The 16,329-nt window shown below is 44.6% G+C and overlaps 1 protein-coding gene across 6 annotated transcripts in view; it reads left to right on the top strand.

Moving 5' to 3' along the window:
• The window catches only part of LOC110528622 (receptor-type tyrosine-protein phosphatase epsilon), a 150,713-nt gene that overhangs the window by 99,518 nt on the left and 34,866 nt on the right, over positions 1-16,329 (top strand). For 4 of the 6 annotated variants that reach the window (XM_036988773.1, XM_036988769.1, XM_036988759.1 and 1 more), the window contains exons 3-5: positions 11,181-11,258; positions 13,463-13,559; positions 14,890-14,963. In XM_036988773.1, the coding sequence (XP_036844668.1) occupies positions 11,186-11,258; positions 13,463-13,559; positions 14,890-14,963 (244 nt within the window). In that variant the 5' untranslated portion in view covers positions 11,181-11,185. Of the gene's footprint in view, positions 1-11,180; positions 11,259-13,462; positions 13,560-13,617; positions 13,876-14,889; positions 14,964-16,329 lie in introns of those variants that run through there. The other 2 variants (XM_036988786.1, XM_036988780.1) reach the window with 2 other exon arrangements.

Below are 16,329 nucleotides of genomic sequence, written 5' to 3'. Positions count from 1 at the left end.
GAAACAGTCCTATCTGGTGCGACAAAGACAGGAAACAGCCCTATCTGGTGCGACAAACACAAAGACAGGAAACAACCACCCACAAAACCCCACACAAAACAGGCTACCTAAATATGGTTCCCAATCAGAGACAAGGACTAACACCTGCCTCTGATTGAGAACCATATCAGGCCAAACATAGAAATAGACAAACTAGACACACAACATAGAATGCCCACTCAGATCACACCCTGACCAAACAAAACATGGAAACATACAAAGCAAACTATGGTCAGGGTGTAATTAGCTCTTAACATTCGTAACGATTGCGTTATATCCCGATACGATGTTGTAGCTTATCTTATCATAGTTATGCTTACAATGTAAGATGTACAATGTATGGCTATTTTGACCCTTGGTTATTGTTGTTAGTGTTGTCCCGTTGAAAATTTTATCTGATCTTGTAAAAAAAAACTAAGAAGGATTCACAATAATGGTTTTCAATCTGTTTTCAATCTGTTTGATTAAAAACCTTTTGATTCTCCAAATGGATTTGAACCCCAGACTAGGTCGTTCCAGGTGAGATGCTTTTCCTCCTCTGTCTGATGTGTTTAGATAGAAATGGATTTCAGTTTGTAATGTTTCAGTGCCCCAACTGTGATAACAGCAGATGGACACATCCCTCAGTAGAGTGTGAATGTAGTTCACCGTACTTTAAATAGAATCACCAGTGACCTGTATATCTCTCTCTCTCTCTCTCTCTCTCTCTCTCCCTCTTTCTCTCTCTCTCTCTCTCTCTCTCTCTCTCTCTCTCTCCCTCTCTCTCTCTCCCTCTCTCTCCCTCTCTCTCTCTCTCACTCTGTCTCTCTCTCTCTCTCTCTCCCCCCTTTTATTCTCTCTCTCTCTCCCCTTTTATTCTCTCTCTCTCTCCCTCTCTCTCTCTCTCTCTCTCTCTCTCTCTCTCTCTCTCTCTCTCTCCTCTCTCTCTCTCTCCCTCTCCTTTCCTCTCTCTCTCTCCCTCTCATTTTCTCTCTCTCTCTCCCTCTCCTTTTCTCTCTCTCTCCCTCTCCTTTTCTCTCTCTCTCTCTCTCTCTCTCCCGCTCCTTTTCTCTCTCTCTCTCTCTCGCTCCCTCTCCTTTTCTCTCTCTCTCTCCCTCTCATTTTCTCTCTCTCTCTCTCCTTCTCCTTCTCTCTCTCTCTCTCTCTCCTTTTCTCTCTCTCCCTCTCCTTTTCTCTCTCTCTCCCCCTCTCCTTTTCTCTCTCCCTCTCTCTCTCTCTCTCTCCCTCTCTCTCTCTCTCTCTCTCTCTCTCTCTCTCTCTCTCCCTCTCTCTCTCTCTCTCTCTCTCTCTCTCTCTCTCTCTCTCTCTCTCTCTCTCTCTCTCTCTCTCTCTCTCTCTCTCTCTGTCTCTGAATCAGAGAGGTGCGGGGGGCTGCCTTAATCTTTGGGGCGGGGGTTAGAACTTCTGGAGAGAGTTTGCTGCACTGAAAGTAAAGGGGCTGAATAATTTTGCACGCCCAATTTTTACGTTTTTGATTTGTTAAAAAAGTTTGAAATATCCAATAAATGTCGTTCCACTTCATGATTGTGTCCCACTTGTTGTTGATTCTTCACAAAAAAATACAGTTTTATATCTTTATGTTTGAAGCCTGAAATGTGGCAAAAGGTCGCAAAGTTCAAGGGGGCCGAATACTTTCGCAAGGCACTGTAATGTAGTAGTTGTGGAATTGTTAGTTAGATTACTCGTTGGTTATTACTGCATTGTCGGAACTAGAAGCACAAGCATTTCGCTACACTCGCATTAATCTGTTAACCATGTGTATGTGACCATTAACATCTGATAACCGTGTGTATGTGACCATTAACATCTGATAACCGTGTGTATGTGACCAATAACATCTGATAACCGTTTGTATGTGACCAATAACATTTGCTAACCATGTGTATGTGACCAATAAAATCTGCTAACCATGTGTATGTGACCAATAACATCTGCTAACCATGTGTATGTGACCATTAACATCTGCTAACCATGTGTATGTGACCAATAACATCTGCTAACCATGTGACCGTTAACATCTGCTAACCATGTGACCGTTAACATCTGCTAACCATGTGACCATTAACATCTGCTAACCATGTGTATGTGACCATTAACATCTCCTAACCATGTGTATGTGACCAATAACATCTGCTAACCATGTGACCGTTAACATCTGCTAACCATGTGACCATTAACATCTGCTAACCATGTGTATGTGACCATTAACATCTCCTAACCATGTGTATGTGACCAATAACATCTGCTAACCATGTGTATGTGACCAATAACATCTGCTAACCATGTGTATGTGACCATTAACATCTGCTAACCATGTGTATGTGACCATTAACATCTGCTAACCATGTGTATGTGACCAATAACATCTGCTAACCATGTGTATGTGACCATTAACATCTGCTAACCATGTGTATGTGACCAATAACATCTGCTAACCATGTGTATGTGACCAATAACATCTGGTAACCATGTGTATGTGACCAATAACATCTGCTAACCCTGTGTATGTGACCAATAACATCTGCTAACCATGTGTATCGACCAATAAATGTGATTTGAGATTCTGTAATAGGCTCCAGATATATAAATCCATATTCAGAACTGAACATTCCCAGGGATTCATCTTCAATATAATATTTTAGCAGAAAATCTCCTTTCGAATGATTTAACCTTCTAGGCTTGAGGCTGATGATTCAAGCACTTTGAGTGAAACTACAATCACAAGCATTTCGCTACACTCGCATTAACATCTGCTGACCATGTGTATGTGACCAATAACATCTGCTGACCATGTGTATGTGACCATTAACATCTGCTGACCATGTGTATGTGACCAATAACATCTGCTGACCATGTGTATGTGACCAATAACATCTGCTGACCATGTGTATGTGACCAATAACATCTGCTGACCATGTGTATGTGACCAATAACATCTGCTGACCATGTGTATGTGACCAATAACATCTGCTAACCATGTGTATGTGACCAATAACATCTGCTAACCATGTGTATGTGACCAATAACATCTGCTGACCATGTGTATGTGACCAATAACATCTGCTGACCATGTGTATGTGACCAATAACATCTGCTGACCATGTGTATGTGACCAATAACATCTGCTGACCATGTGTATGTGACAAATAAAATTTGATTTGATTTTGATTTGATTTGGTGTACAACCTTTGACCAGGAAACCATAGGGGGCACGGTGTCATTTAGGACACACCCAGTCTGACATCAGGTGACTGGATGCTGGGGTCTGAATGGAGGAATGACATCAGGTGACTGGATGCTGAGGTCTGAATGGAGGAAGAACATCAGGTGACTGGATGCTGAGGTCTGAATGGAGGAATGACATCAGGTGACTGGATGCTGTGGTCTGAATGGAGGAATGACATCAGGTGACTTGGCTGCTGTGGTCTGAATGGAGGAATGACATCAGGATGCTGAGGTCTGAATGGAGGAATGACATCAGGTGACTGGATGCTGAGGTCTGAATGGAGGAATGACATCAGGATGCTGAGGTCTGAATGGAGGAATGAAATCAGGTGACTTGGCTGCTGTGGTCTGAATGGAGGAATGACATCAGGATGCTGAGGTCTGAATGGAGGAATGACATCCGGTGACTGGATGCTGAGGTCTGAATGGAGGAATGACATCAGGATGCTGAGGTCTGAATGGAGGAATGACATCAGGTGACTGGATGCTGAGGTCTGAATGGAGGAATGACATCAGGATGCTGAGGTCTGAATGGAGGAATGAAATCAGGTGACTTGGCTGCTGTGGTCTGAATGGAGGAATGACATCAGGATGCTGAGGTCTGAATGGAGGAACGACATCAGGTGACTGGATGCTGAGGTCTGAATGGAGGAATGACATCAGGTGACTGGATGCTGAGGTCTGAATGGAGGAATGACATCAGGTGACTTGGCTGCTGTTGTCTGAATGGAGGAATGACATCAGGTGACTGGATGCTGTGGTCTGAATGGAGGAATGACATCAGGTGACTTGGCTGCTGAGGTCTGAATGGAGGAATGACATCAGGTGACTGGATGCTGAGGTCTGAATGGAGGAATGACATCAGGCTGCTGTGGTCTGAATGGAGGAATGACATCAGGTGACTTGGCTGCTGTTGTCTGAATGGAGGAATGACATCAGTTGACTGGATGCTGGGGTCTGAATGGAGGAATGACATCAGGTGACTGGATGCTGAGGTCTGAATGGAGGAATTAAATCAGGTGACTGGATGCTGAGGTCTGAATGGAGGAATGACATCAGGTGACTGGATGCTGAGGTCTGAATGGAGGAATGACATCAGGTGACTGGATGCTGAGGTCTGAATGGAGGAATGACATCAGGTGACTTGGCTGCTGTGGTCTGAATGGAGGAATGACATCAGGTGACTGGATGCTGAGGTCTGAATGGAGGAATGACATCAGGATGATTTAAAGAGATTATGAGAGCTTGTTTACCACATTAGGGACCCAACACATTGCAACATAAAGTTCAGTGACTAATTCAAAGTGTTATTTCAGAAATGTGTGGGCTGCCAGGACTGGTTGAAGGGATACAACAGTGTAGGAGTTCTGAGAATGAGAAGACTAGTGGGAATGAGAGGCTGATTCCTTCTGGACTGAGGGAGAGATGGGACTGATGAGAGGCTGATTCCTTCTGGACTGAGGGAGAGATGGGACTGTATTGGACTGATGAGAGGCTGATTCCTTCTGGACTGAGGGAGAGATGGGACTGTATTGGACTGATGAGAGGCTGATTCCTTCTGGACTGAGGGAGAGATGGGACTGTATTGGACTGATGAGAGGCTGATTCCTTCTGGACTGAGGGAGAGATGGGACTGTATTGGACTGATGAGAGGCTGATTCCTTCTGGACTGAGGGAGAGATGGGACTGTATTGGACTGATGAGAGGCTGATTCCTTCTAGACTGAGGGAGAGATGGGACTGTATGGGACTGATGAGAGGCTGATTCCTTCTAGACTGAGGGAGAGATGGGACTGTATTGGACTGATGAGAGGCTGATTCCTTCTAGACAGAGGGAGATATGGGACTGTATTGGACTGATGAGAGGCTGATTCCTTCTAGACAGAGGGAGAGCTGGGACTCGAGAGAAGAGAGCTGGAGGAGCGCTGGTGATGAGAGGGGATGTGCTCCTTTGAGAGAGCTCAACCACTGGGGATGTGGATGTGTGTGTGTGTGTGTGTGTGTGTGTGTGTATATGTGTGTGTGTGTGTTTGTGGTGGCTCTGACAGGGTGAGATCTCCCAGAAGAGTGCCAGGGGAAGATGGAGCCTGGGAGGTTTTTAACAGAGCAACAGCAGGGTTGGAGCACCGAGCAGAGAGCATGTCCCCTTATGTCAAAATCTAATCACATTTTATCGGTCACATACACATGGTTAGCAGATGTTAATTATTGCGAGGGTAGCGAAATGCTTGTGTTTCTAGTTCCGACAGTGTGGTAATATCTAACAAGTAATCAAGTAATCTAACAATTCCACAACATCTACCTAATACACACAAATCTAAAGGGGTGAATGAGAATATGTACATATAAGTATATGGATGAGAGATGGCTGAGCAGCATAGGCAAGATACAATAGATGGTATAAAATACAGTAAATACACATGAGATGAGTAATGTAGGATATGTAAACATTATTATAGTGCCATTATTTAGAGTGACTTTGTTTAAAGAGGCCAGTGATTTGGGTCAGTATGTTGGCAGCAGCCTCTCTGAGTTAGTGATGGCTGTTTAGCAGTCTGATGGCCTTGAGATAGAAGCTGTTTTTCAGTCTGATGGCCTTGAGATAGAAGCTGTTTTTCAGTCTGATGGCCTTGAGATAGAAGCTGTTTTTCAGCCTCTCTGTGTTAGTGATGGCTGTTTAGCAGTCTGATGGCCTTGAGATAGAAGCTGTTTTTCAGCCTCTCTGTGTTAGTGATGGCTGTTTAGCAGTCTGATGGCCTTGAGATAGAAGCTGTTTTTCAGCCTCTCTGTGTTAGTGGTGGCTGTTTAACAGTCTGATGGCCTTGAGATAGAAGCTGTTTTTCAGCCTCTCTGTGTTAGTGATGGCTGTTTAGCAGTCTGATGGCCTTGAGATAGAAGCTGTTTTTCAGCCTCTCTGAGTTAGTGATGGCTGTTTAGCAGTCTGATGGCCTTGAGATAGAAGCTGTCTAACAGTCTGATGGCCTTGAGATAGAAGCTGTTTAACAGTCTGATGGCCTTGAGATTGAAGCTGTTTAACAGTCTGATGGCCTTGAGATAGAAGCTGTTTTTCAGTCTCTCGGTCCCAGCTTTGATGCACCAGTACTGACCTCGTCTTCTGGATGATAGCGGGGTGAACAGGCAGTGGCTCGGGTGGTTGTTGTCCTTGATTATATTTATGGCCTTCCTGTGACATCGGGTGGTGTAGGTGTCCTGGAGGGCAGGTAGTTTGCCCCCGGTGATGCGTTGTGCAGACCTCACTACCCTCTGGAGAGCATTACGGTTGTGGGCGGAGCAGTTGCCGTACCAGGCAGTGATACAACCCGACAGGATGCTCTCGATTGTGCATCTATAAAAGTTTGTCAGGGTTTTAGGTGGCAAGACACATTTCTTCAGCCTCCTGAGGTTGAAGAGGCTCTGTTGCGCCTTCTTCACCACACTGTCTGTGTGTGTGAACCAATTCAGTGTGTCTGTAATGTGTACGCCCAGGAACTTAAAACTCTTCGATGTGGATAGAGGGGGTGCTCCCTCTGCTGTTTCCCGAAGTCCCCATTCACACATGTACCTGCAGGCACACACACACACACACACACACACACACACACACACACACACACACACACACACACACACACACACACACACACACACACACACACACACACACACACACACACACAGTACTGGTTTCACACCGTGTGTCTTACTCCTCTCAGCAGCATTACTGTAGTGTATGCATGGCCAACTTCCCAGTGCTCTCCTTCCCCTAGGCCCTGAACAACCAAGGACATTTACACAGAGACCATAGAGAGAGAGGGGAGGAGGAGGGAGAGAGAGAGAGGGGGGGGGGGGACTCCTCTCTCATTAGAATCCTGCCATCAGTCTTTCCCTCAGGAGGGAGGAAGAGGTAGAGGGGGGAGGGAGGGGGAGGGATGAGGGAGAGGTGGGGGGAGGCATGTCAGCTTTTATTAATCACCCAAGGAATGATTATTGACCCAGACCCTCTACCGCAATGCCAGGATTACACAACACAGGGCAGGGGAGGGGAGGGGAGGGCAGGGCAGGGCAGGAGAGGGGAGGGGAAAGTAGGAGAGGGGAGGGCAGGAGAGGGGAGAGCAGGAGAGGGGAGGGCAGGGCAGGAGAGGGGAGGTTGTGGGTTCTTTTACACATGACACATTCCTCTGGTCTCCTCTGGTCTAGTCTCCTCTAGTCTCCTCTGTTCTCCTCTGTCCTCCTCTGGTCTCCTCTGTTCTCATCTGTTCTCCTCTTGTCTCCTCTGTTCTCCTCTGTTCTCCTCTGGTCTCCTCTGTTCTCCTCTAGTCTCCTCTAGTCTCCTCTAGTCTCCTCTGTTCTCCTCTGTCCTCCTCTTGTCTCCTCTGTTCTCATCTGTTCTCCTCTAGTCTCCTCTGTTCTCCTCTAGTCTCCTCTGTTCTCCTCTTGTCTCCTCTGTTCTCCTCTGGTCTCCTCTAGTCTCCTCTAGGCTCCTCTAGACTCCTCTTGTCTCCTCTGTTCTCATCTGTTCTCCTCTAGTCTCCTCTGTTCTCATCTGTTCTCCTCTAGTCTCCTCTGTTCTCATCTGTTCTCCTCTAGTCTCCTCTGTTCTCATCTGTTCTCCTCTAGTCTCCTCTGTTCTCATCTGTTCTCCTCTTGTCTCCTCTGTTCTCCTCTTGTCTCCTCTGTTCTCCTCTGTTCTCCTCTGTTCTCCTCTGGTCTCCTCTAGTCTCCTCTAGTCTCCTCTAGTCTCCTCTTGTCTCCTCTGTTCTCCTCTGGTCTCCTCTGTTCTCCTCTGGGCTCCTCTAGTCTCCTCTATTCTCCTCTGTTCTCCTCTGGTCTCTAGTCTCCTCTAGTCTCCTCTGTTCTCCTCTGGGCTCCTCTAGTCTCCTCTATTCTCCTCTGGTCTCTGTTCTCCTCTGGTCTCTAGTCTCCTCTAGTCTCATCTGTTCTCCTCTGGGCTCCTCTGTTCTCCTCTGGTATCTAGTCACCTCTAGTCTCCTCTGTTCTCCTCTAGTCTCCTATGGGCTCCTCTGTTCTCCTCTATTCTCCTCTAGTCTCCTCTGTTCTCCTCTCGTCTCCTCTGTTCTCCTCTGGTCTCCTCTAGTCTCCTCTAGTCTCCTCTAGTCTCCTCTGTTCTCCTCTGGTCTCCTCTGTTCTCCTCTGGTCTCCTCTAGTCTCCTCTGGTCTCCTCTGGTCTCCTCTAGTCTCCTCTAGTCTCCTCTGTTCTCCTCTATTCTCCTCTAGTCTCCTCTGTTCTCCTCTCGTCTCCTCTGTTCTCCTCTGGTCTCCTCTAGTCTCCTCTAGTCTCCTCTATTCTCCTCTGGTCTCAGTTCTCCTCTGTTCTCCTCTGGTCTCTAGTCTCCTCTAGTCTCCTCTGTTCTCCTCTAGTCTCATCTGTTCGCCTCTGGTCTCCTCTGTTCTCCTCTAATCTCCTCTGTTCTCCTCTGGTCTCCTCTGGTCTCTGTTCTCCTCTGTCCTCCTCTGGTCTCCTCTGTTCTCCTCTAGTCTCCTCTAGTCACCTCTGTTCTCCTCTTGTCTCCTCTAGTCACCTCTGTTCTCCTCTGTTCTCCTCTGGTCTCCTCTGTCACCTCTGGTCTCCTCTGTTCTCCTCTAGTCTCCTCTGGTCTCCTCTGATCTATGTTCTCCACTTGTCTCCTCTAGTCTCCTCTAGTCTCCTCTGGTCTCCTCTGATCTTTGTTCTCCTCTGGTTGTGTGCATGGTTACAGGGACATTGCGGCACATAGCAGCAGGAGGCGGTGTTAACTTAATTTACGAGACCATGCTGCTGGGTTGTCACTGCAGCTGTACACACACACCTGCCTACCCTGAGTCTGGTACTCTTCGGATGTCTTACAGCTTCCAACAGAGGTTTATTCAGTCCTATAACTTCAGTCCTAGGTTACAGTACTGTTATGTGTCCTACAGAGGTTTATTCAGTCCTATAGCTTCAGTCCTACAGTAGGTTACAGTACTGTTATGTGTCCTACAGAGGGTTATTCAGTCCTATAGCTTCAGTCCTACAGTAGGTTACAGGACTGTTATTTGTCCTACAGAGGTGTATTCAGTCCTATACTTCAGTCCTACAGTAGGTTACAGGACTGTTATTTGTCCTACAGAGGTGTATTCAGTCCTACAGTAGGTTACAGGACTGTTATTTGTCCTACAGAGGTGTATTCAGTCCTATACTTCAGTCCTACAGTAGGTTACAGGACTGTTATTTGTCCTACAGAGGTGTATTCAGTCCTACAGTAGGTTACAGGATTGTTATTTGTCCTACAGAGGTGTATTCAGTCCTACAGTAGGTTACAGGACTGTTATTTGTCCTACAGAGGTGTATTCAGTCCTATACTTCAGTCCTACAGTAGGTTACAGGACTGTTATTTGTCCTACAGAGGTGTATTCAGTCCTACAGTAGGTTACAGGATTGTTATTTGTCCTACAGAGGTGTATTCAGTCCTACAGTAGGTTACAGGACTGTTATTTGTCCTACAGAGGTGTATTCAGTCCTACAGTAGGTTACAGGACTGTTATTTGTCCTACAGAGGTGTATTCAGTCCTACAGTAGGTTACAGGACTGTTATTTGTCCTACAGAGGTGTATTCAGTCCTACAGTAGGTTACAGGACTGTTATTTGTCCTACAGAGGTGTATTCAGTCCTACAGTAGGTTACAGGACTGTTATTTGTCCTTAAATACCTTACTACGTGTGCTTTTCGTTGACATACTGCTTTTTAACATCACATGCAAATCTGGAAAATATCCCCATAAACTGCAGAATTTTGTTTATATATTTTTTCTAGTCATGAAACAGGAATTTGAACAATCGTGTATTTATTTGAATATTGGAAATGCTTTAAGTGTGTCGTCCCCCCCCCCCCCCCCCCCACACACACACACACAAAAAAACAACGTAATCAGTGACATGGTTTGGTGATGTTTGGTCCGTTAGTCTATTGGCCCACCTTGTGGACAAAGAAGGCATTACCGTGACAACGTGTTTTGCTCTACTGGCAGAAGACTGCAGTCTGAGTGGTCTGAGATCTGCCTCTAAGAATACAGTCATGTGCAATGCTCTTGGTTGGTCGTCAATCTGTCAAAACTGACCCGAATCCCATTCACAACGGTATTCAGTTGGTAAGAGACAGACATTCAGTAAACAGGAATAGATTGGCCTCCATCTATGTGTTATCCAGACAGAAAAGAGAAATAGGCCAAACAACATTTTGATTCAGAGCAATAAAGAAATTGAATAATTTCACTGCGCAAACCGGAAACCTTTTAATATATAAATTCAATCAATACTGTAAAACTATTTAAATATAATATGTAGGAATGTTGTGTTGTACTATGCTTGATGAAGAATCAATATATCTTTATAGACTGTTAAGAGTATTTATCTCGTCAATATGTCAGTGTATTATGTCTGTTTTGTAACAGTGTGTTTATATGTGAAAATATGATCGTATTATAAATTGTATTTTAATTCACATTGTGTGTTTTTTTAAAATCAGGAATGAATCATCCATTAGTTTAACCTGACCTGTTAATAACTGTTATTATGTCTCTCTCTCTCTCTCTCTCTCTCTCTCTCTCTCTCTCTTTCTCTCTCTCTCTCTCTCTCTCTCTCTCTCTCTCTCTTTCTCTCTCTCTCTCTCTCTCCCTCTCTCCCTCTCTCTCTCTTTCTCTCTCTCTCTCTCTCTCTCTCTCTCTCTTTCTCTCTCTCTCTCTCTCTCTCTCTCTCTCTCTCTCTCTCTCTCTCTCTCTGTCTCTCTGTCTCTCTCTCTCTCTCTCTCTCTCTCTCTCTCTCTCTGTCTGTCTCTGTCTCTGTCTCTGTCTCTCTCTGTCTCGCTCTCTCTCTCTCTCTCTCTCTCTCTCTCTCTCTCTCTCTCTCTCTCTCTCTCTCTCTCTCTCTCTCTCTCTCTCATAGTCACAATGGTCCCAGTTCTGTTTTTGGTGGCAATCACGTTATCAACCAATGACACTTCCAATGAAGACCAGACAGGAGGTAAGTGAGACAGATGTAATTGAACCGTAGAATGTGCTTCTGGAGACAGACAGTATACTACATCATATGTGTCACATGGTCAAAAAAAGGCCCGATTTTCAACAACTTGTTGGGACGTTGTTTTTCTTCCTGACTCAGTAAAATGTAATAACTGTTTCTAGACAGTAAATACACAGTAAGGCCTGTGTCTACATTACAGTATATCCTCCACTGTCTGATAAGGTACTATTGTCCATAACTTCCTTTACTATTACAGGATTATAGTTAAACTGGACTGGATTAGTTTAGCCAGTAATTTACCATGTTGTTATCATTTGTAAACGGGCCAAATGGCTGGCTGGGAATGTCTTTAACAGTAGTCCTTCTGTCTCTCAGGTTTAAATGAGATAACCCAAACCCTTAACAGTAGCCCAGCCCTTCTCTCTCTCAGGTTTAAATGAGATAACCCAAACCCTTAACAGTAGCCCAGCCCTTCTCTCTCTCAGGTTTAAATGAGATAACCCAAACCCTTAACAGTAGCCCAGCCCTTCTCTCTCTCAGGTTTAAATGAGATAACCCAAACCCTTAACAGTAGCCCAGCCCTTCTCTCTCTCAGGTTTAAATGAGATAACCCAAACCCTTAACAGTAGCCCAGCCCTTCTCTCTCTCAGGTTTAAATGAGATAACCCAAACCCTTAACAGTAGGGGAGCCCTTCTCTCTCTCGGGTTTAAATGAGATAACCCAAACCCTTAACAGTAGCCCAGCCCTTCTCTCTCTCAGGTTTAAATGAGATAACCCAAACCCTTAACAGTAGCCCTTCTCTCTCTCAGGTTTAAATGAGATAACCCAAACCCTAAACAGTAGCCCAGCCCTTCTCTCTCTCAGGTTTAAATGAGATAACCCAAACCCTAAACAGTAGCCCAGCCCTTCTCTCTCTCTCAGGTTTAAATGAGATAACCCAAACCCTAAACAGTAGCCCAGCCCTTCTCTCTCTCAGGTTTAAATGAGATAACCCAAACCCTTAACAGTAGCCCAGCCCTTCTCTCTCTCTCAGGTTTAAATGAGATAACCCAAACCCTAAACAGTAGCCCAGCCCTTCTCTCTCTCAGGTTTAAATGAGATAACCCAAACCCTAAACAGTAGCCCAGCCCTTCTCTCTCTCAGGTTTAAATGAGATAACCCAAACCCTAAACAGTAGCCCAGCCCTTCTCTCTCTCAGGTTAAAATGAGATAACCCAAACCCTTAACAGTAGCCCAGCCCTTCTCTCTCTCAGGTTTAAATGAGATAACCCAAACCCTAAACAGTAGCCCAGCCCTTCTCTCTCTCAGGTTTAAATGAGATAACCCAAACCCTAAACAGTAGCCCAGCCCTTCTCTCTCTCAGGTTAAAATGAGATAACCCAAACCCTTAACACCAGCCCAGACCTTCTCTCTCTCAGGTTTAGAGGAGCTTGTCCCTGATACTTATCTCTCTAGACTAAGTCTCCGGCCCAAATAGCAGTCTATTCCCAATATAGTGCACTACTTTTTCTCAGGGTCCATAGGACTACGGTCAAAAGTAGTGCACTATATAGGGAATAGGGTGCCATTTGGGACACGGCCAAGGCAGATCTTAAATCAGGCCTCCATCCAGACCATAATAATGGGTCTAGTTGCCTGCCAACCTTAATTCCCGCCTGGCAACCACCAGAGTAGGGTTGTGTTCAGTTGGGACAACACGGAAGAAAACACTCTGAAACAGACAGGTGCTTTCTGCTGTCGCCCAATCAGAAAAGGGTTGTTTTTGTTGTCCGTTGGGAAGGGGGAAAAACGTTTTTGCCACAGTGTGTCTTATTGAACACTGCTCAACACTTGGCCTGTGCTCGACTCTCTGTAGCCACGTAGAAATATAATAACTAGAAAGGACATTCATGATCTGAGGTGGCTTTTGACCTATCTAGTAATTGTACTGCTACGCTCAACTCTCTGTTCTACCACAGGCTTCTTCCTGTTCCTCTCTCTGCTGTCTGGATCCTCCCCAATAACCTCTGCTACCTCCTGAAGTGTGTACTCGTTCACTACATTGGGTTGGTGGAGGCATGGGCTAGACTCGAGGGAGGGTTCCGCTATTTCCTTTCATAAATCTATGAAGGGAAGTGAACAAGAGCACACTTTCGGAGGAAGGACAGATTTTTTGTTTGGGGTCCATAACCTCTGCCTCTTCCTTATTCCCTCTCCTTTCCAGAAGACACGAAGTCCCAGAGTTCCCACATCCTGCCTACCGTGCTGGTCTTCTCCGTGCTGCTTGTCATCAGCATTCTGCTGGCCTGGTACTTCCTCAGGTAACGTACCAGTCACAGGGTGGGGTAGTGTGTGTGTGTGTGTGCTGCCAGACAGGGCGAGGGCCAAGGTGACGTCACCCTTCCTCTCCCCAATCAGCAGAGGGCGGAGCCTCCAGTCAGGAAATGAACCACTAGCAGTTGTTCATGCCTCACGCTGGCCACAGTAAAAGTGAACTACACAGCCAGGCGCATTAGTATGAACGATCTGAAGTCAAAGAGAGAGACCTGCTGTGGCTGTAACCTAGCAGTGCTGTGTTCTGTGATCTCATCAACCCTGGACTCTAATGAGAAAGAACAGCTTTTCCAGTTTCAGATGGTACCATACCAACGTATCTGTGTGCTTTATATAACGTATAACTCATGTTTTAACTTATAACTGTTAGATCTTATAACTTCAACTGTTAGTTAATAGAACTGTTAGTTATTAGAACTGTTAGTTATTAGAACTGTTAGTTATTAGAACTTAGAACTGTTAGTTATTAGAACTTAGAACTGTTTGTTATTAGAACTTAGAACTGTTAGTTATTAGAACTTAGAACTGTTAGTTATTAGAACTTAGAACTGTTAGTTATTAGAACTTAGAACTGTTAGTTATTAGAACTTAGAACTGTTAGTTATTAGAACATAGAACTGTTAGTTATTAGAACTTAGAACTGTTAGTTATTAGAACTTAGAACAGTTAGTTATTAGAACTGTTAGTTATTAGAACTGTTGTTTTGTACTGAACTTGACTAATAGTCGCAGGTAAAAATGTATCCCTTTATGTCCTTTAATTAACCTGTCATCCTCCTGTTCTCTCTCTTCTTCCTGTTCCTCCTGTTCTCTCTCTTCTTCCTGTTCCTCCTGTTCTCTATCTTCTTCCTGTTCCTCCTGTTCTCTGTCTTCTTCCTTTTCCTCCTGTTCTCTATCTTCTTCCTGTTCCTCCTGTTCTCTATCTTCTTCCTGTTCCTCCTGTTCTCTATCTTCTTCCTGTTCCTCCTGTTCTCTATCTTCTTCCTGTTCTTCCTGTTCTCTGTCTTCTTCCTGTTCCTCCTGTTCTCTGTCTTCTTCCTGTTCCTCCTGTTCTCTGTCTTCTTCCTGTTCCTCCTGTTCTCTGTCTTCTTCCTGTTCCTCCTGTTCTCTGTCTTCTTCCTGTTCCTCCTGTTCTCTGTCTTCTTCCTGTTCCTCCTGTTCTCTGTCTTCTTCCTGTTCCTCCTGTTCTCTATCTTATTCCTGTTCCTCCTGTTCTCTATCTTCTTCCTGTTCCTCCTGTTCTCTATCTTCTTCCTGTTCCTCCTGTTCTCTGTCTTCTTCCTGTTCCTCCTGTTCTCTCTCTCTCTCTACCCGGCAGGATAAGGAACCAGAGAAAGGAGGTCGTCACAGCAGTCGACAAGAAAATACCGAATGGAATCCTGGAAGAACAAGGTCCGGTCACCTTTAATAATGAGTCTTTGTCTTCGTTATGTTGTTGATCCGTTGTTTGTAACCAGGGAAGTGGCATCGAGATCGACGTCTTTTTCAAGTGAGCCCTGGGTTGGAAGAACAAAGTGAAACTGATTTGCTTTGCACATACAGGCGTTGTTGAGAAGAGACAATTCGAAAGAGTTTTAATGTCAAGCTGGAGGCGGAGGAGTCTTCTCTGTTCTGCAGGAGTCCCCTCGCTGTCATGTGGTTGTTGTCTGACTTCCTGTGGTTACTGATGTGAAGGGAGGCAACCGATAGATAGTTTTCTAACCTACATCAACTAAGAAGTCTCAATCTGCATCGTGCAGTAGGCCTCGGTGCCTCACTATGTCCTTACCACGTAATACACTATATTTAATGATGCGTTCTCACACACGTATTTCTTCAGCACGGTCGGTGTGTTACGTTCACATTTATTAACAAACAAGCAGCCGTTGTTACCTCCGTTATTCATTACATTATCACTGTGATAATCCTCTATTAGCTCCGTTGTTACCTCCATTATTCATTACATTATCACTGTGATAATCCTCTATTAGCTACGTTGTTACCTCCATTATTCACTACATTATCACTGTGATAATCATCTATTAGCTGCGTTGTTACATCCATTATTCACTACATTATCACTGTGATAATCCTCTATTAGCTGTGTTGTCACATCCATTATTCACTACATTATCACTGTGATAATCCTATATTAGCTGCGTTGTTACATCCCTTATTCACTACATTATCACTGTGATAATCCTCTAATAGCTGCGTTGTTACCTCCATTATGCACTACATTATCGCTGTGATAATCCTCTATTAGCTCTGTTGTTACATCCGTTATTCACTACATTATCACTGTAATAATCCTCTATTAGCTGCGTTGTTACATCCATTATTCACTACATTATAACTGTGATAATCCTCTATTAGCTGTGTTGTTACATCCATTATTCACTACATTATCACTGTGATAATCCTCTATTAGCTGCATTGTTGCATCCATTATTCACTACATTATCAATTGTGATAATCCTCTATTCGCTGCGTTGTTACCTCCATTATGCACTACATTATCACTGTGATAATCCTCTATTAGCTCTGTTGTTACATCCGTTATTCACTACATTATCACTGTAATAATCCTCTATTAGCTGCGTTGTTACATCCATTATTCACTACATTATAACTGTGATAATCCTCTATTAGCTGTGTTGTTACATCCATTATTCACTACATTATCACTGTGATAATCCTCTATTAGCTGCATTGTTGCATCCATTATTCACTACATTATCAATTGTGATAATCCTCTATTCGCTGCGTTGTTACCTCC

Source organism: Oncorhynchus mykiss, chromosome 1, assembly GCF_013265735.2.
Source record: "Oncorhynchus mykiss isolate Arlee chromosome 1, USDA_OmykA_1.1, whole genome shotgun sequence".
Taxonomy (NCBI): Eukaryota; Metazoa; Chordata; class Actinopteri; order Salmoniformes; family Salmonidae; genus Oncorhynchus; species Oncorhynchus mykiss.
The sequence above is the reverse complement of the archived record's forward strand: the minus strand, read 5'-3'. Positions and strand labels throughout refer to the sequence as shown.